Genomic DNA, 20,074 nt, shown 5'->3' with positions numbered 1-20,074 from the left:
TCTTTTTATCGCTCCCCCTTTCTCTTTATCGCTCCCCTTCTTTTTATCTCATCACCTCCTTTTCTCTTTATCGTAATCCTGTGTTCCCTCTTACTAATCATGTTATTGGACAAAATATGTTCCTGAATATTATCCATACATTTAATCTTCTCCAATATAGAAGTAAAGCTCACAGGTCTGTAGTTACCTGCCTGAGCTTTTGATCCATTTTGGTCTGGCTATTTCTCAGTACCCAGGGATGTATACCATATGGCCCCGGGGCTTTATCTATTTTAACTTCATTGAGCGTTATTACCACCTTGCTGTGTCAGCCAAATGCTTGCTCCAAGCTCTCTGTGGCATTAATTTACACCCCTGTGGGCATCGGTTCTTCATTGGTGTTCACAGAGGCAAAAAAACGGATTTAAACCTTCTGCCTCCTCCTGATCTTCGCCAACCGACTTCCCAATTCCTTAGTCCATTCTTTAATTTTTGTCATTTGCATACTGAAACGGAATGTTGGCGTTTGTTGCTGCCATTGGCTCCATTTCTCCCATGGAACCTTTTCCATCTCTGTGTGTTATAAATGCCGCTGATGATTTATTTGCTGTAAATGTCGTTCTCTTTTTTCCCTTACTTCCCGACTGCTCTATTAATTCACGTTGGGTTTATTTCTTTTCCATTGTATGTGTTCCCTGTGGTTCCTGTCTATAAGTGTATTTTATTAATGCTTGAAGATATTCCTCTTATATTCTATGTTTCCTCCCAAGACCGGTTCATCCGAGTCCCTGAACTCCAGTTCATCCCAGTCCCTGAGCTCCAGGACACCCTTAACCTGTTGAAGTCTCCTTCCTAAAATTCAGTGTTTTGGTGGAGCTTTTACTAGATGTGTCTGTGAATAAATCTCTGATGCCCCCCCCCCCCCGTCATGGTCTCTGTTCCCCAAATGCTGGACAAAAGCTCTCAATTTTTAGTTATCATGAGATCCAGACAGGGGTCCTTTCTAGTTGGTGTCTCCACTAATTGTGACACGAAGCCGTCGTCTAACAGGTTAAAAAAATGCTCCCCTTCACAGAACTATTTTCGGTAATACTCCAGTGAATTAAAATCTCCCATGATTACAACATATATGATAGAAGAGTATTATCTAAAGGATGAGAGTGACCCGCACTGACCTCCTTCTTAACAGTGGCCAAAATTTGAAATAAACCTTTGTGGCCTTTGGGTTGATCTTTGTTTAATTATCATACATGGTCACTTTTTTTGGAAAACACATAGACAAAATCAGGTCACAGTAACCTGCACAAAGTTTGATAAACTTAAAAAAAACACTTTTATCATCATCATCATCATCATGGTCACATGCTACAGATTTTTGCTATAAATTACCAGGATATTCACTGTTCTGCATTCGCCGTCACCATGAGGGGAATCCTCCTTGCGCTTCTGCTTGCACTAGCACGTAAGGCACAGACCGTCTCCATTCATTCATCTGCATTTTAACGCTCTGACTTATTTCTCATCTGTGAAATTCTGTTTTTCTTGCAGGCTCGGAAAACTCCCAAATCGGTAGGTTTTGGATTTTTCCCTTTTGCGTTACTCTGTACAGTGTTCCCTGTACATATCTTGTGACATTCATTGACCTGCAATCTGTGTGTCTAATTCAGAACCCATCTTAAGTGACGGCAAGACATCTGAGTACAACTATGAAGCGGTTATCCTAAGCGGACTTCCAGAAAGTGATCTGGCCAGGTCTGGCATCAAACTCAACTGCAAGGTCCAGATCAGCGAGTTTGCACAGAGAACGTACCTCCTGAAGGTAAAATGTCAATTCCTTGTCCATAAATCAAGCATTTCCCTTAAAGAAAAAGGAAAAACCCACACAAAACAGCACACTATCAACGCTTAAATCAATTTAGTTTATTCAGGCCGTTTTCAATGACTTTATAACGTTCCTCTACTCTCCTTCCTAGATCCAATCTCCTGAAATAAAGGAGTATAATGGACAGTGGCCCAAAGACCCATTCACTCGATTATCGAAACTCACCCAGGCTATCGCAGACCAGCTCACAAGACCAGTGAAGTTCGAATACCACAATGGACGGGTTGGGGACATCCATGTCCCGGATGGGGTACCAAATTTGGTGGTCAACATTTACAGAGGAATTCTCAACTTGCTTCAAATGAACATGAAGAAGTCACAAAATGTCTATAGCCTTCAGGAGGTGAGTGTCACTCGCTGAAATCCTTAAAAAAACAAACGTGTCTTCCGTGCTATCGAGTACCAGTAAAATGATATTTGGGAATATGCCTTTTTCTAAAATTGTCTATAGATAGCGCCAGAGGACTAACTCTTCTTGTATTCTGTTGCCAGTCCACCATTGGCGGTATCTGCCACACAAAATACGTGATCCAGCCGGACAGAAGAGGAGCTCGAATTAATGTTTTCAAATCCACAGACTTCAACAACTGTCTGCAGAAAGTAGCAAAGAACGTCGGTATGGCTTTCATGGAACCCTGCCATTCCTGTAAAGAGGTACGTTTCATTTAGAGCCTCATCTCATCTAGGCTCTAGGTTTTCAATACAATATTAAATATCTCCTTAATGCCCCTTGACCAACTTTCCCCGTCTTTGCCACTAGCTGCACAGGAACCTGCGTGGAACTGCAACCTATACATATAAAATGAAGAGCAAGGGCCAGGGGGCTGTTATCATGGAAGTCACTGCCAGGCAGCTGATCCAGTTCACACCATTCTCAGAGCTTCATGGGGCTGCTGTCATGGAAGCAAGGTGAGTGGTTTGGGATGTTACTGGATTTCTAAATCAACGTACCTCTATGGACATGAGAACCGCATTTCAGTCCCTCCAAGAATGACCGTCTTTCTTCTGTTTCCTTTCCAGACAAGTTCTTACCTGGGCAGGAGCCAAGAACGGTCAGATGAATGCTCCTCAGATTCAGCTCCAGAACCGTGGAAACCTCCACTACGATTTTGCAGAAGAGTTGCAGCAAATGCCCATTATTCTACTGAAAACCAAGAGCCCAGAGGCACAGGTACCACAGACATCAACCACTTAAACCTGGTTTACCGGGGGCTTTATCAGCATATTACAGTCCCGTCTCAAACGTCTTGTGCCTTTCACCATGCGCTCCCACACAGCAACTTTTTCAAATAAAGCCGTTTGTGTCAGACTGGGGTGGCTTTCCATCCAGAGGCTCAAACTTTCCTGTGGGATTTGAAGCCTTGCAGGTGATGCAATCCATCATAATGAAAGCCAGCTTCTTTCACCCTACACAAGTAAATTCTTGTTTTTGTGATAACAGATAGTGGAGACTCTGCAGCATCTGGTACAGAATAACCAGCAGCAGGTCCATGGTGATGCTCCGATGAAATATGCCCAGCTCGTTCAGCTCCTGCGGGCATCCTCCTATGAAGCCATTCAGTCCATCTGGAAGCAGTTTTCTGGAAAACTTCAATACAGGTTCTTATTTTTATCAATATCGCTTCGTAAATGTCTCATGAGGGGAATAGCAATAACATAAGAAACTGAGAGGGAAAGCATCCCACCACGTGCTACCGGGTACAAACTGCACCGTAGTAATTCATGTTACTTTATAAAGTAGGTTGTCTCCATCGTTGAGTGTCTAAGGCCCTTAGTAAAGACCTGACTACCACAGAATGCTCCTGTGCCATGAATAGCATTGTCAGTTTGATGCAGTAACCATGGCAATATCTCACTCTTCACCAGGCGTTGGCTCCTGAATGCCATCCCGGCAGCTGGCACCACAGATTGCCTAAGGTTCATCAAACAGAATATTCATAACGACGAGCTGCAAGTTGGAGAGGCCATGATGGCGTTAGCCTACACCATGCAGTTTACCAGAGCCAACCACCAAACCCTCCAACTGTGCCAGGTACGCTGCGATTCACGGCGGTTTCCTCCCATAGAATCGGCTCAATGCCAGTCCACTGACAACTTGCTTATAAATTGAATTAAAAAAAAAGTTTAAAATGAAAACCATTTCTGAATGAATAACTAACATAATGTTTACACCGTTTGCTTTGTGCTGCTTTCCAGGATTTAATATATGATTCCCGAATCCAGAAATCACGCACTTTGTTCAAAACCGCCATCCTTGCTTATGGATCAATGGTGAAAAAATACTGTGCCCATGTGACTAGTTGCCCAGAAAATGTCCTGGAGGTAAGTGATCTCTGCAGAAATTAAGAAAATATATCACTTTCTAACAATGTTTGGCTAATTAGAGATTAAGTAGAAACATAAGTAGACTGCACAAACTTAAATAAAAATAACTTTATTTCGGACCAAAAGCATTAAAATATAAAAGGCTGTTTTTGAGTTCCTTTCTCACTGTTCTGTAAATAACCCAATGTGTTCCCGTGGGATTTCTTGAATAATCATCAATAGTCATCTGTTTGACTTGGAGGATAAGTTGCGCTGTATTTGTACACTCCACGTATTCTAGAGGGAATGTTCTAAACATCTTGTGCAGTTCTGTTTCATTAAGATTCTTTGAATTAGTTCTTCACTGCTTTGTCCAAATGACGTTCCTCCTCAGCCTGTTCCTTACCATGTTTGTTGCCCTCTTCTAGCCTCTTCACAACACATTGGCTGAAGCAGCTAATAAAGCCCACGAAGAGGACATCTCTCTGGCCCTGAAGGCTTTGGGGAACGCCGGACAGCCTGCAAGCATCAAACGCATCCAAAAATTCCTGCCAGGATTTTCCTCCAGCGCCGCCCAATACCCGGTCAGAATCAAGACGGATGCTGTGATGGCGCTAAGAAACATCGCCAAATTAGAGCCACAAAGGGTAAGGATCACTGTGGATGTCTCTCTGTGGCTAATAACTGGAGAATTAGCCATTCTGACCCCTCGAACACAACAGTAGGTTCCTATAGAATGATTTTTTGTAATCTTAGGTGCAGGACATTCTGCTCCAAGTCTACATGAACCGAGATGCTCGTACAGAGGTGCGAATGATGGCATGTTTGGCTTTGTTTGAGACTAAGCCAGGACTGGCACTGGTGACCAGTATCGCAAATGTGGCTGCCAGGGAGGTCAAAACCAATCTGCAGCTCGCAAGCTTTGTATATTCGCAGATGAAAGCTTTATCTAGGAGCAAAGTTCCCCAACTGGAGCCTCTGTAAGTGCAAATCAAAGTTTTCTAATTACCCTTCAACACCATCATCAGTTTTCTTATCTATTTACACAAATCACAAGCCCTTGGTGAACTCTCACTGCAGACACGACGAGTAGAGAGTACCTGGGCTGGTGAAATCGGACACTGATTCCTATTATTATTGTCCCCCCAGGGCTGCTGCCTGCAATGTCGCTCTGAAGATGTTGAATCCAGCCATTAATGGACTGGGATACAGATACAGCAAAGTTCTGCGATTTGACACCTTCAAATGTAAGTCCTGTAGACGCCATCCTGGGTGATTGGAAGCGCTGCACTGGAACAAACTGCCATACCCGGTCCCACCTGAACATGAAGATAGATGATATTTTCCATAAAAATTACGTATTCAGAAGACTCATTATTGTTTTTTTCCCCCCCACAGATCCCTTGATGTCTGGAGCTGCAGCCAAAGTTTACATTATGAACAGCGGAAACACCATGTTCCCAGTTTTCTTACTCACAAAAATCAGGGCGTATGTGGCTGGCACAGAGGTGGACATCATAGAGGTAACTTTATTCCACATTTACTGGGTAATTCTGGAAAATTCTAGTTCAGAACCCATTTCCACCTTATTGGCTGTGTTTCCTTGGTCAATGAATATTATATCTTCTGCTAGATTGGTCTACGAGGAGAAGGGATCGAGGAAGCTCTCAGGAGACAAAACACCCCATTTGCAGATTATCCAATGCATAAGAAGATCGCTCAGATTTTGAAAACAGTAAGATTTCTTTTCTACTTTTCATGATAAAGTTTCTCAGTAACTGAGAATCGTAACCTTTGCCTTTATGTCTGCAGTTACTGGGATTTAAGGGGGTTTCTGCTCAAACCCCCATGATATCCGGCTATGTCAAGGTTTTTGGTCAGGAAATGGCCTTCACAAGGATCACCAGAGAAGTCATTCAAAGCGTAATCCGGGTACGTAAAGCCCGGAACTTTCCTTGCCTTTTAGATATTGTCACCCAGAGGGTTTGAGGTAGACTTTTGTTTTTCCCCACCAGGCACTGAATGAGCCGGCAGAAAGACACACAGCAGTGAAGAGTACCGTCAACAGGCTTATGAATGGCATGGTCGGCCATTACGCACGTGCTATGCTGGCGACAGAGGTCCGGCACATCGTCCCAAGCACTGTTGGTTTACCGGTGGAATTCAGTTTATACGCTTCTGCTGTGATCAATGCAGCCGCCAACGGTAAGTCTTCCTTTCAGTGACGTTTCTTTCTCTCCTCTGATGCATCCTCCTTTTACAAATGGCCTCTTTCTATATTCCAGCTGACGCTAAGGTGACTCCGACGCCGTCTGCTGATTTTCGGGCGGCACAACTGCTGGAATCACAGGTGCAGCTCAATGCAGACGTGAGCCCCAGGTAAAGAGATACATACAGATATAAGTACTGTGCGGAAATTAAACGATGGCTTTACTCTTAAATACAGAATACCTGCCGCAGAATCCTGATAATGATCGCTTCCCATGTTAAATTCACAGCACTTTACTGCATGCCGTGGCTACAATGGGAATTAATACCCCCCTCATTCAGAGCGGAATTGAGTTCCATGGAAAAATGCAGGTGAATCTCCACGGCAAATTCACGGCTCATATGGACATGAAAGAGAAAAATTTTAAAATAGAATCACCTACCATCCAGCAAGAAAGCGATTTGGTCCAAATAAGGTAATTTTCCCAAATAGTCTCCTCAAATTTCAAGGACAAAGGGATTGATGACTGACCAGCGGCCTCCATGGCTTTCCCATTCAAAGCAAAGGTTCAGTAGTGAGAATTTTTATGCATAGAAACACTTTGTTATACTTTACTTGCGTGGATAACCAACAGCAAAAAGGACACAGAATAACATCACCATCTCATAAAAAGAAAGGGGTAGTCTGTACTTTGCCGGTCAGACCAGCCGAGGCACGATACGGCAGGATAAATGCGCTACAGCTCCACCTACTGTCCAAAGGGCTAGTGGCACGTCCATAATAGATCATGCGCAGAGGTCATCATGCCAACAATAACTCGCATTTCTCCAAAACTCTCTAGGGCGCAGACCTTCGCCGTCAGTAGGAATGTGGAAGACTTGGAGGCAACAAAGAAGACGTTGGTTGTGCCAAGAGCAGCAGCCCAAGATATCCTGAAGAAACGCTTTGAGATGACAGGAAAGGCCTCAGCAGAAGGAGCCAGCATGATGGTAACAAAATCATGCCATTCCTTAATAACCAGTTTCCCCACCATAGAATACGTCATCCTACTGGCTTATCAAATATGGCAGAGGATAAATTATTATAAAATGATACTTTTGATTTATCTTCAGGAATGTGATTTATTTTCTTCTGATTAGGGGTTGTGGAGACGACCTTGTAAAGTGTCTTCAGAATGATATTCACAGACAAACTGAGCCATTCGTGGAAATCCTGATTTTGCTGTCGTACATTCTTAATACTGATGGATTTCTCCTTGTTTTTATTATTCTTATGTCAGGCGGCGTCTTCAGAAATGGTCTCTACAAAATATGTTGACCTTGCAGCTGGAAGGCACCATCAGCAGTCTTCTACTAACTTGTTCCACGGGTGTGCTAGCCTTTCCAAACTTGGCATTAATATTTGTATTGGAAGCAATTCTCGCAATGCTGGCTACAAAAAACAGTCCTTTTTATATCAAGCAGTTGGGAATCATGAAGCCACAGTCACGGTAAAACCAGGTATGTGACTCCCAAAACACACTGCTGGCACTTCTCATGACCGGGGAGTTCTAGGGGTCTGGGGTCTGTAACCCGAGGAAACAGAGGGCAGTGTGAGCAGCTTGCGCTGGTGCGTTTCGCATGACTGACGCGCTTCTTCCCACTGGTAGATCACACTAATGCAGCAATCGAGAAACTGCAGCTGGAGATAACAGCCGGACCCAAGGCAGCTTCCAAAATCATTGCTCTGGCAGATATCGAGGAGCAAGAAGGTGAAACGCCAGAAGACTCCGTGGTCCAGAAGAGGCTGAAAACAATTCTGGGAATTGACGATGAGTTCATGGTGGGTGTCATTGTAGGACCAGAATCATTTTTTCCATGTGAATTTGAGGGAAAAGCCCACCTTGAAGGCATTACTTTAATTTTACTATTATTTCTGTGTTAATAGGCCAGAAACGAGAGCCTTGCCAAAAGATCAAACAAGCCGAAATCTCACCCCCAGAAGCAGGGCCATCATAGCAGACAACTAAAAGACGCAGAAGTTGTAGAAGCACGCAGACCTCAATCTTCATCGTCTAGCTCCTCCAGCTCTCCATCCTCTTCCTCCTCATCCTCTTCTTCCTCCTCTTCTTCATCATCATCCTCCTCCTCGTCATCCTCCTCTAATTCCAGCTGGAGATCTAAGGAAAGGAGGCGTGCTATTGGACAGTCAAGCAGCAGCAGCAGCAGCAGCAGCCAAGAGCAAAACAAGAAGAAGCAGCAGCAGCAGGGTGGCCGGACAACCGGAGGCCACAGTAGGAGACGCAGTAGCCCCAGCAGTAGCTCCAGCAGCAGCAGTAGTGGCAGTTCTAGCAGCAGCTCCAGTAGCTCCAGCAGTTCCAGCAGCAGCAGTTCCAGCAGCTCCAGCAGCAGGCAGAACAGCAGGAATCGGCGCCAGAGAAGCAGCCGCCAACAGCAGCACCAAGCAAGAGGCACCAAACCTTCCAGCAGCAGCAGCAGCAGCAGTAGTAGTTGGAGCAGCAGCAACCAGGACTCCAGATACAAGGTAACGACACAGAGAAGGCCTGAAACACGTGGACAGGTGTTTTATGCTGAACAGTGGAGTGTTATGTTCACAGTAAAGGTTCGTTTATAGGAAGTCATTCCTTTTTTTGCCTCTTTCCATTATACAGAAACAGAGGGAGTTTTATAATCTTCGCTTCAATCCAGCAAACAGGCCACGGGTAAGTCCGCATTTATTTTTAAGGGCAATGTCTGTATAATGGCGTCTCTGATCCGCCTCTTCCTGTGCAACATTTGTGAAAGTGTGTTTGTATTATACTCAAAGTTCAAAGTTCTACAATTTACTCACTTATTTATAAAATCTATAATTTACTGATTCCGAACACATAAAAGTGGTAATTTCTCTAGTGTAGGCTTTATAACGCTCAGAGGTTGAGTTAGATACAGAATCTTCGTTACACAAAGAATATTTGTGGTGTCATTTTTAGGACGCAGTCAGGGGCAATCCTCGCCAATCTTCTTCGAGCTCCTCGTCCAGCAGCAGTCAGGCCTCTGCCTTCAGACATCGGGTGAGTTTGTGGATCTGTGAGTTTCTTCATAACGATGGTCTTGATTTTGGGGAATCCCTAACTATGCCGTTTCCTTGGTTTCTTTGATGTAGGCGAGATTCATGGGTGACAATAAGCCCCCCGCGCTGGTCATCACTGCAAGGGCCATTCGGAACGACAACAAACGCCAAGGCTACCAAGTGATCGTGTATGCGGATTATCACGCTGCTAAGCCTCAGCTCCAGGCCTACATGGTGGACATTACACAAACAAGCAGATGGAGAGCTTGCTTTGATGCTGTTGTCCTCAATCCTCACGAAGCCTGGGTAATTAAATAGTAACTGATGTCCCATGGAAAATAAATAATTGCTGTTTAGCTTTCTGTATAATTAGACTTCATTACTTCTGGCTGCTCTAGGCAAATGTAAAATGGGGCCAGAATTGCCAAGATTACAAGGTCCTCATGAAAGCCCAAACCGGACACTTTGGAAGTCAACCTGCAATGAAAGTGACTGTGGAATGGCCCAGACTTCCATCCAAAGTGAAGTCGCTCGGCAGACAGTAAGAATACACAAGGACTTTCTATTTTTTGGCTGACCCTTCTAGCCGTTTTCTTGTCCTCCATCAGTAATATCGCTTGCCTGTTTCTAAATCATACCTGTAACAAAGTTTCTCTCGCCACTTCTCCCGCTTTCAGAGTCTCTGAATATCTCCCCGGTGCTGCCTACATGGCGGGATTCTCCGAGAAGATGAGAAAGAACCCCCAACGTCAGGCCAAACTTATTATGTCTCTAAGTTCTCCGAGTACTCTTGATATAGTTGTCCAAGTACCAAAGGTAAATATGCTGACTATATATTATTATTTGTTTTATACAGCGCCTTCATATTCTGCAGCGCTGTACAATGGGTAAACAGGACAAAACAAGTAGTGCATAGCATAACAATTTAACTTACAGAGAAAAAAGTAAGGACGGCCCTGTGCACAGGAGCTTACAATCTAGAGGGAGGTAGAGTGTTATACACAAGAGGTAAAAGTGCCGCTCTTGGGGGCCAGCCATACTCGTATAAGTATTGTCTGAAAGCAGGAGATGGGGTAGGAAAGGTGAGGGAAAGGGCATTTACACGTAAGTTCGTAGGAGTCCCTAAACAAGTGTGTATTGAGGAAAAAGAAAGGGGGGAAAGACGGATAGACGGAGGAAACACGTTCCAGGGGTGTTCTTCAGCATTGGATCCCTATCTCTGACCTTTACCAATTACATGTATATTTTACAAAATGAATAGTATTTTATTTGTTCTATTGCAGGCCACCCTGTATTACAGAGCTTTAAGAATCCCTGTGCCCATCCCAGCTCATCCTAACAGAAAGGATGAGGTCCAGCTGGCGCCTACATGGAACATGTTCTCTGAAGCTCCTCAGATGCTCATCGAGTCCCTCCAAGGTGGGATGAAAGCTGTTACTGAGACTAAAAACTAGCAGCAAGCAGCCGTAATTTGCCAATCTCACGTCATTACTGTGTTTCTCGCCAGGCGAATGCAAAGTCTCACACAACAGCATTAGCACATTCAATGGGGTTGAGATACCTAACGCCTTGACTGAAACCTGTTACCACGTTCTGGCCCAAGACTGCACCCCTGAGCTCAAATTCATGGTGATGATGAGAAACTCCAAAGAGTCTCCAGAGCACAAAGTTATTAATGTCAAAGTCGGCACATAGTAAGTATTATATACCAGGTTATTCACACATCGCAGAAGGACTCCAACATAGTAACTTAATCAGGGAGTGCAATGTAATGCGAACCACAAACAGAGAAATTCATGTAGCGTCACCTAAGCTTTCAGGACCTCAAAGGTCTCTTTCATCTGAAGGTTCATTCCATCCAAAGAAGAGACCTCTGAGTTTCCAAAAGCTTACGTTTTCCACATTTTTATTATGTTATAGTAAATGTATATCCAAAAAAAGGTATCTGGACCAATATGGCTAAATCAATTTTCCTTATCATTGTTTTATATAAAATAATTCTATAACCCAAATTTTGTGAAAATGCCCGTGATGTAGTAACGTATGTTTTATTCCCTGCCATTCAGCGATATCGACATGAGTTTCTTGGCTGACTCTCTGAAGATGAAGATCAATGGTATTGAAATTTTAGATGAACAGCTCCCATACAAATCTCACGGGGGTAAGATCCAAAAATGTTCCCATCCACTGGGGCACTCACACCTCAACGACCTTAAATGTGAATCTCTTATGATTCCTTTTGTTTTCAGATCCAACTGTGGAGATTCACAAAAAGGGCAGCGGGGTATCTCTCTCTGCTCTTGATTACGGCATTCAGGGGCTTTTCTTTGACGGGTTAACCTTCAAGGTATTTCTCTTTCTAAAGCAAAACGTTGAACATATTTAAGTGGGCAAAAAGTAATCTGGGAGCCCCCCGATATCCTCTGTGTTTTCAGGTAAGACCCTCAATATGGATGAAAGGCAAGACCTGTGGTATCTGCGGCCAAAACGATGATGAGACAGAACAGGAGTACAAGATGCCCGACGGTGCTGTTGCCAAAGACCAAATGAGCTTCCTCCATTCCTGGATCGCCAAACCAGAGCCGTGCAACGAAGGTACCCGTCACTTAATACTAATAATAACAGTAATCCAATGATAACTCTTAACACGCTTAATACCTTATTATGTTAATACGGCCGCAGAATAATAACCAAAACGTGTTTCTTATAGGATGCCACGTCCAGCGATCAATTGTGAAACTTGACAAAACTGCTGAAACTTATGGAGAGAAAGCAAAATGTTACTCGGTTCAGCCGGTCTTGCGCTGCGCCAAAGGCTGCTCTCCGCTTAAGACAGTCCAAGTGTCCACTGGTTTCCATTGCCTGCCCTCCGGTGAGTGTACACGACGCGTCTCACAGCATGATAACAAACAGATTATGAGCATCACTGCGTGGTATAGATTATTCAACTCTGGAACAAAGGCAGCAAGAACCTCATAAACCTCACAATATCAAATATTGTAAAAGTAAAGTAAAACAGCGACCGTCTATTAAACACCAACAGCCTTTCTCTGCTATAAAGTACCGGCCCGTATTATCTGGGAACCGTTATTATTATTCTGTATTATATGTAAGTACCGGCCCGTATTATCTGGGAACCGTTATTATTATTCTGTATTATATGCAAGTACCGGCCCGTTTTTTCTGGGAACCGTTATTATTATTCTGTATTATATGTAAGTACCGGCCCGTATTATCTGGGAACCGTTATTATTATTCTGTATTATATGCAAGTACCGGCCCGTATTATCTGGGAACCGTTATTATTATTCTGTATTATTTGTAAGTACCGGCCCGTATTATCTGGGAACCGTTATTATTATTCTGTATTATATGCAAGTACCGGCCCGTATTATCTGGGAACCGTTATTATTATTCTGTATTATTTGTAAGTACCGGCCCGTATTATCTGGGAACCGTTATTATTATTCTGTATTATATGCAAGTACCGGCCCGTATTATCTGGGAACCGTTATTATTATTCTGTATTATTTGTAAGTACCGGCCCGTATTATCTGGGAACCGTTATTATTATTCTGTATTATTTGTAAGTACCGGCCCGTATTATCTGGGAACCGTTATTATTATTCTGTATTATTTGTAAGTACCGGCCCGTATTATCTGGGAACCGTTATTATTATTCTGTATTATATGTAAGTACCGGCCCGTATTATCTGGGAACCGTTATTATTATTCTGTATTATTTGTAAGTACCGGCCCGTATTATCTGGGAACCGTTATTATTATTCTGTATTATTTGTAAGTACCGGCCAGTATTATCTGGGAACCGTTATTATTATTCTGTATTATTTGTAAGTACCGGCCCGTATTATCTGGGAACCGTTATTATTATTCTGTATTATTTGTAAGTACCGGCCCGTATCTGGGGATGAGTGTTTTCTGTTACCGTTTTCAGCGTATAATGAAGCTTTTGGTGTTTTTGGATTGTAATGTGTAATTTACTGAAACCTGTTGTTTTTCTCCATCTACAGAAGCGTCTCTGGACCTCGCAGAAGGACAGGTGAGGCTGGAGAAGGCGGAAGATTTCTCACATCTGGTCGAAGCTCACACGGCCTGCTCATGTGACGCCTCACCCTGCGCGGCCTGATCTGGACGTTTAAATTGTTTGGGAATATGAGTGTTGTATCCATCATGATCAGACTCAGAGGAGAAATATAATCAGATTGTAAGATTAGAGCAGGAAATAATCAAGATGTTGTAATATTTTACATTAAAGAAATGTTTGCATTCAAATAAGTTTCGTCATTCTTAATGTATAATTTTTAGTACACAAATGTTTTTTTATAGGAAATTGTTGTAGGAAAAGTTGTTCTCTTTGACTGACACGCGACATCTACTGCACTTTTTCACGATCATGGTAGCTAGGTTGCAAACAATTATGCAGATCAAGAGACAAAGGTTCTTATATTTTAAAATGCACTTTCCACAATTTATAACCTCTCTCCGACACTATAGTCTCAGAAATACATAGTAACATAGTAATTTAGGTTAAAAAAGACATAAGTCCATCAAGTTCAACCCTTCTACAGATCCTTCCTGCTTTTCATCTAAAAGAAAGGAAAAAAAACAACACTTTTTTGACACTAAGGGTGAAAAAATTCCTTCTTTAAAAGCCGATCAGATTCCTCCTCGGATCGAGAAGCTGTAAAATATGACTGTTTATTCTGTCATTTATACCCCTGTATGTTCTGTTTTTACCCCTTTTGGAGGCATCCGGTGTATCTCATAGAACCCCCTCTCTCGGCGGTGAATTCTGTACCTTTATTGCCCTCACTGTAAAGAGAGGTCCTAACAGTGACTTATAAAGAGGCAGTACTGTAGTTTGGGGGTAGCCGTTTTATTCCAGTATATAAGAATGCAAAAAAACCCCCAGAATGTTGCAGAATCAAAGAGGCAGATACTGTCCTCCTCCCTGTTTTATACCTTCCGATCTTATTGGCCTTTGCAGCTGCTGACTGGCATTGTGCACTGTTGTCTAGGGGTGCTTTAAAACCGCGATCACGAATAGCTCATATAAAGATATAAAAAAGGAAAAAGAGAGAAAAAAAAATATATAGTGTGATACAGTAAAAACAATATAACTCCGGTACAAGGCTTCAATGAATGCACTCACAATGTGGATAAGCTTTTAGCGCGTATATCAAAACCACTCCTCGGTATACGTGTTGATTCCTTGGCTCCACGTGTATGTCAGACAAAAAGAAAAAATCTAATAGGGTGATACCTTTACCGTCAATATGTGTGGAGGACTTCAGGACAACAAACCAGATGAGCTTGATATCCCCCTACTAAATGTGAGTGCATTACCTCTTAGCACACATATTGACGGTAAAGGTATCACCCTATTAGATTTTTTCTTTTTGTCTGACATACACGTGGAGCCAAGGAATCAACACATATACCGAGGAGTGGTTTTGATATACGCGCTAAAAGCTTATCCACATTGTGAGTGCATTCATTGAAGCCTTGTACCGGAGTTATATTGTTTTTACTGTATCACACTATATTTTTTTTTTTTTCTCTTTTTCCTTTTTTTATATCTTTATATGAGCTATTCGTGATCGCGGTTTTAAAGCGCCCCTAGACAGAAGTCATATTTGTATTCCCTTTTTCAACATTCCGTGGAGAGTGTTTGTAGGGTTGCAGCTATAGACCCGATACCAAGAAAGGAAAGTATTTCTTCTTTTTTTCCTTTATTTTCACTTTTTTGACACTGGGTTTCACTTTTTCACGTTCTACATTGTGCACTGTTGAAAAGAACTGTGGCATATGCACATGAACATTATGTAATCTTATCTAGTGACGCCCCAACCCCTAGGAATTTACACTATAGAGATATTAAGCAATAGTGGGTGTCATCACTGTATCCATGTACACTTACAGTGTCCCTAAAAACACATGGAGCTCGGCGGCAGTGTTACTGCTGATGGAGGACGCCACTGGCATACTCGCTGTAAGTCCAATAGATCATGAAAGAGACAGATTTCTAAAAACAAATGGCTGCTGCACCAAGGTCACAATTTTCAACAGAAAACAAAAACCCTACGTCCCACAAGCGAGTAGAGATACCTCCTGTCAGGGGCTCTCACACGGACTTCATTGACTGGACATGTATGAGGGGAGTGGGGACCATGTTACCATCAGGGACCTAAAACAAAACAACCCAAACCACAATACCTCCCAATCTTTTACCCCTTTAACCCCGAATAACCAGACAGAAGACGTGAGTTGGTACAAATAGTCCACAGCCCTTTTTATTAAACAGTCACCACCTAACATAAATAGCTAATCATAGTGCAACTAGCATCTATAAGAAACAACCCGGGGATGCTGCCCTCCGCCTCGTCCAATGGATGAGCCAACACCGTGACCTTTCCACCATCAATGCTAACCACCAGCCGTCTCTCTTTGCTCATTGGGCACGTCCAATATAGATCTATCATGTAAAGGCCAGGGGAGGGGCCAACCACCCCAATTAACCTCCTTATTACCCTGACTCTTCCTCCATCCATAACCAAACCCGACTGGCAAGCACCCCACAACCCCGCCTGCTGTGACAGAAAAAGGAAATCAGAATTGCGTAAACATGGTGACAAGAGATAACAAATACAATAATACAACAATACAACAAAATACAACAAAAATAAGAGTAGGGCAGGAAGCTGCTACTAAGCGGTCAGGTAAAAGTGGCTGGGGCAGGGAGGAAGGGAGCCTAGCCATTCCCATTCCACCCCTTAATTCCCACACTTCCCCATCCCATACATTGCCCTGTCTGTCTGACACTTTTTACAGGGACATTTCCAATTACCCTAACAACTGTTCATACAGAATATATATATATATATATATATATATATATATACACACACACATAAGTATGACGGCTTCACACAGAGAATTATCTGTTACTCTAGACTGGGTGATTCACAGTGAGATCGGATGCTCCTGTCTGGATGATTCACATTGCGATCGGCTGCTCTTGACTGGCTTCTTGACAATAGGCAGGTGCATGTTTGGACCTTTCCTATTACAACAATGGGGGCCACAGAACACACTCTTTAAATTAGGGACTGTCACTAGTGGAAAACTCTACACTCTCTGGTCAGACCTCACGTCGACATTCTGGAGAAGAGCGACTAACATTATAAAATATATAATATGATTCAGTATGAGAGGGAAGTTTATTTAAAAGGAGAATAAATGTTAGAACAAGAGGGTCAGTGGTCAGAGGACCACATGCCCCGGTTTTCAGCCCCAATTGAAATGTCTGTCCCCAGAATTATCCCCTGAATTTTCTTCAGCCTATAGTTAAACTATATTACAGAAGTAACCTGGTATTACGCTTTAAACAAATACAGAATTCTGTTAGCAACTGTTCCAATCATGCAAGCAACGCGTCCCACAAAAATATGCTACGTCCACGTATCCGCATTCTGTGCCAATGATGACGGCGCCCCCCGTATTCGCTCTCCCCCCAGGTATTCCTAGGAGAAACGAGTCTCCTGCCACGTGCTAAGCCTATGGCCGTCAGCTCCGGAACTTTTCATCATACTTTAAATATTAAATAAAATACACAAACCATTCGGTCAACGCAGGCTAGGATGGGAGAAATCTCCATTTCGTTAGCAAGGGTAACGTGGCTTTCACTGTTTATGTGAGTTTTGTTTTAATTACTGAAATAAAATGTTAATTTTAAAAATAGAAATGATTTTGTCCAGAGATGGATATGTCCCAGTGACACCAAGCCAATACAAACTAACATCAGAGTCTGGGTCACCTGGACCTTTACGAATATCACAAATCTCTAAAGCAAACAGGTGACAGCAAACAGCGAGCGGGAATCTGTTCAGAATATCTCCGAACCTGGAGAGACACAGATCATACAAAGATCATACAGTCCATAGTTCAACAGATACAGGTCATACAACGATCATCATACAGTCCATGCATGGACCAACACAGATCATATAAAGATCATACAGTCCATGCATGGACAGACACAGATCATACAGAGATCATACAGTCCATGCATGGAGAGACACAGATCATACAAAGATCATAAAGTCCATACTTCAACAGATACAGATCATACAACGATCATACAGTCCATGCATGGACAGACACAGATCATATAAAGATCATACAGTCCATGCATGGAGAGACACAGATCATACAAAGATCATAAAGTCCATACTTCAACAGATACAGATCATACAATGATCATACAGTCCATGCATGGAGAAACACAGATCATACAAAGATCATAAAGTCCATACTTCAACAGATACAGATCATACAACGATCATACAGTCCATGCATGGACAGACACAGATCATATAAAGATCATACAGTCCATGCATGGACAGACACAGATCATACAAAGATCATACAGTCCATGCTTCAACAGATACAGATCATACAACGATCATACAGTCCATGCATGGAGAGACACAGATCATACAAAGATCATAAAGTCCATACTTCAACAGATACAGATTATACAACGATCATACAGTCCATGCATGGACAGACACAGATCATATAAAGATCATACAGTCCATGCATGGACAGACTCAGATCATACAGCAAATCCACACACAGACAGATAAGGATTAAAGGGGAATCTGTGTGGGCATTTTGGGGCATCAAAGCCTTTCTACGTAACTTTGCTGCTAGGGCTGCAGTGACATGGAGGATATTTTCAGAAAACTCAGAGAACCCCGGTGCACAATGCCAGCTCCATACAGACATGCTTTGGTGAGTTTGGTATGGAGAGACTCAGGTGACCTGCACAGAGCCCTGACATTAAACCCATTGAACACCTTTGGGGTGAATTGAAACACTGATTGTGAGCCAGACTTTCTTTTTTTCTGCCAGAAATATCCATAACAAAATAACATACTAAGTGAAGCTGTTCTAACTTCTAATATTCATGAAGTTTATACTCATTCACAACTACTTTCAATTAAAACATTACAGATTAAGGCACAGCTAAGAGATTACGGATACCACCACAGCATGCCAACCTATTCATGGCACAACTAGAGGTACACATCCTGCCTGCTGTGATCCCAAACCCCTAATCTACCTTCGCAGTATACGTAATGTTCTAATTATCTGGGCAGCTAGTGAAGAAGAACTCCACAAAAACTACAACCAATACCACATATAGGCCTACACCATAAAGTCTGTGGCAGTCTACAACACAAAAAGAGAAGGCATGTGCCAAATGCTGCATTACACAATAAATCACACTTTCATTTCCTTTTAAAATCAATCCAAGAATGTAATCTTAATTCACAATCTTTGTATCATCTGCTGGTGTGTGAATGTATAGCACAGCACTGCCATCTGCTGGTGTATGAATGTATAGCACAGCACTGCCACCTGCTGGTGTGTGAATGTATAGCACAGCACTGCCACCTGCTGGTGTGGGAATGTATAGCTCTGCCACCTGCTGGTGTGTGACTGTATAGCACAGCACTGTCATCTGCTGGTGTGTGAATGTATAGCACAGCACTGCCATCTGCTGGCGTGTGAATGTATAGCACAGCACTGTCATCTGCTGGTGTGTGAATGTATAGCACAGCACTGCCATCTGCTGGCGTGTGAATGTATAGCACAGCACTGTCATCTGCTGGTGTGTGAATGTATAGCACAGCACTGTCATCTGCTGGCGTGTGAATATATAGCCCAATACTGCCACCTGCTGGTGTGTGAATGTGTAGTACAATACTGCCACCTGCTGGTGTGTGAATGTATAGCACAGCGTTGTCACCTGCTGGAGTGTGAATGTATAGCACAGCACTGCCATCTCCCTAGGTGAACACAGGGAAAAGCTATTTTTTATATTACGGAGTTTTTAGTTATTTTCACATTCATTCACTTAAATGCTTCTGTTTGCTGTGACTTCATGATACAGATTGCCACACACACACGTTCCATGCCCTGTTGAACCACAGACATCTCTGTTGTTAGACCCCTGGAACGCTCGCGGAACTAGCAACAGAGCTAACTGGCAGTAAGCATATCACGCGTCTGAGCAGTAATTTCATTAACATATTAATGCTTTCCTGTAAAACACAGAAAAACAAATCTCCCGTTTGTTGGGAATTTGGTCTTTGTTTAAATTTTCATGTCTTGCTGTCGCCGGGTAAATTGGGAATGGAGAGCAGATCCTGATTTGTAACTAAATTCCCAATGCCTGAGTGGGTTTAATTTAAATTATCAACACATATAACACAAAAAGAAGCCCAATTTTCAGTGTTTTTGCCCAAATGATTTACGTTGTTATCAGAAAAGATTAGATCGAAAGTCGTTATGACCTTTACAAAGTTATGCTGACCGACCAAATGAAAATGATTAACTACACTCATTAAATGTCAATAAAATGTTACCAAATTATTCAGAAATTTTCATTGAAATATGTTGAAGGAAAACAATATCTGACCTCTAAGTTTGTCATTATCATAAATCGATATTTTGTGGCCAGATGTTTGGTTGGCAGCAGTTGATAATTTACCAGGGTCTGGCACTTTGGGTATTATGGGCGCCAAAGCTTTTCCTATAAATACCCTGCTCCCCTCTGCATT

General features: G+C 42.6%; 1 protein-coding gene across 1 annotated transcript; it reads left to right on the top strand.

Moving 5' to 3' along the window:
• The first annotated feature begins 1,401 nt into the window (after positions 1-1,401).
• On the top strand, positions 1,402-13,569 carry LOC149271516 (vitellogenin-A2-like). The gene is made up of 35 exons (XM_089507374.1): positions 1,402-1,441; positions 1,528-1,548; positions 1,647-1,798; positions 1,953-2,204; positions 2,354-2,515; positions 2,622-2,770; positions 2,882-3,032; positions 3,303-3,460; positions 3,728-3,893; positions 4,058-4,183; positions 4,594-4,812; positions 4,922-5,145; positions 5,315-5,412; positions 5,564-5,688; positions 5,799-5,900; positions 5,978-6,097; positions 6,181-6,370; positions 6,451-6,544; positions 6,664-6,849; positions 7,216-7,363; positions 7,654-7,873; positions 8,023-8,195; positions 8,301-8,897; positions 9,025-9,075; positions 9,343-9,423; positions 9,516-9,728; positions 9,821-9,963; positions 10,100-10,238; positions 10,706-10,841; positions 10,930-11,116; positions 11,489-11,583; positions 11,672-11,769; positions 11,858-12,017; positions 12,133-12,294; positions 13,454-13,569. The coding sequence occupies exons 1-35, from the start codon at positions 1,402-1,404 to the stop codon at positions 13,567-13,569; spliced, it is 5,454 nt and encodes a 1,817-aa protein (XP_089363500.1).
• Positions 13,570-20,074: the final 6,505 nt, after the last annotated feature.

The sequence above is a fragment of the Sceloporus occidentalis genome, unplaced genomic scaffold, assembly GCF_023333645.1.
Source record: "Sceloporus occidentalis isolate IW3139 unplaced genomic scaffold, rSceOcc1.0.p SCAF_500, whole genome shotgun sequence".
Lineage (NCBI taxonomy): Eukaryota > Metazoa > Chordata > Lepidosauria > Squamata > Phrynosomatidae > Sceloporus > Sceloporus occidentalis.
This window is presented reverse-complemented; position numbering and strand designations above follow the sequence as displayed.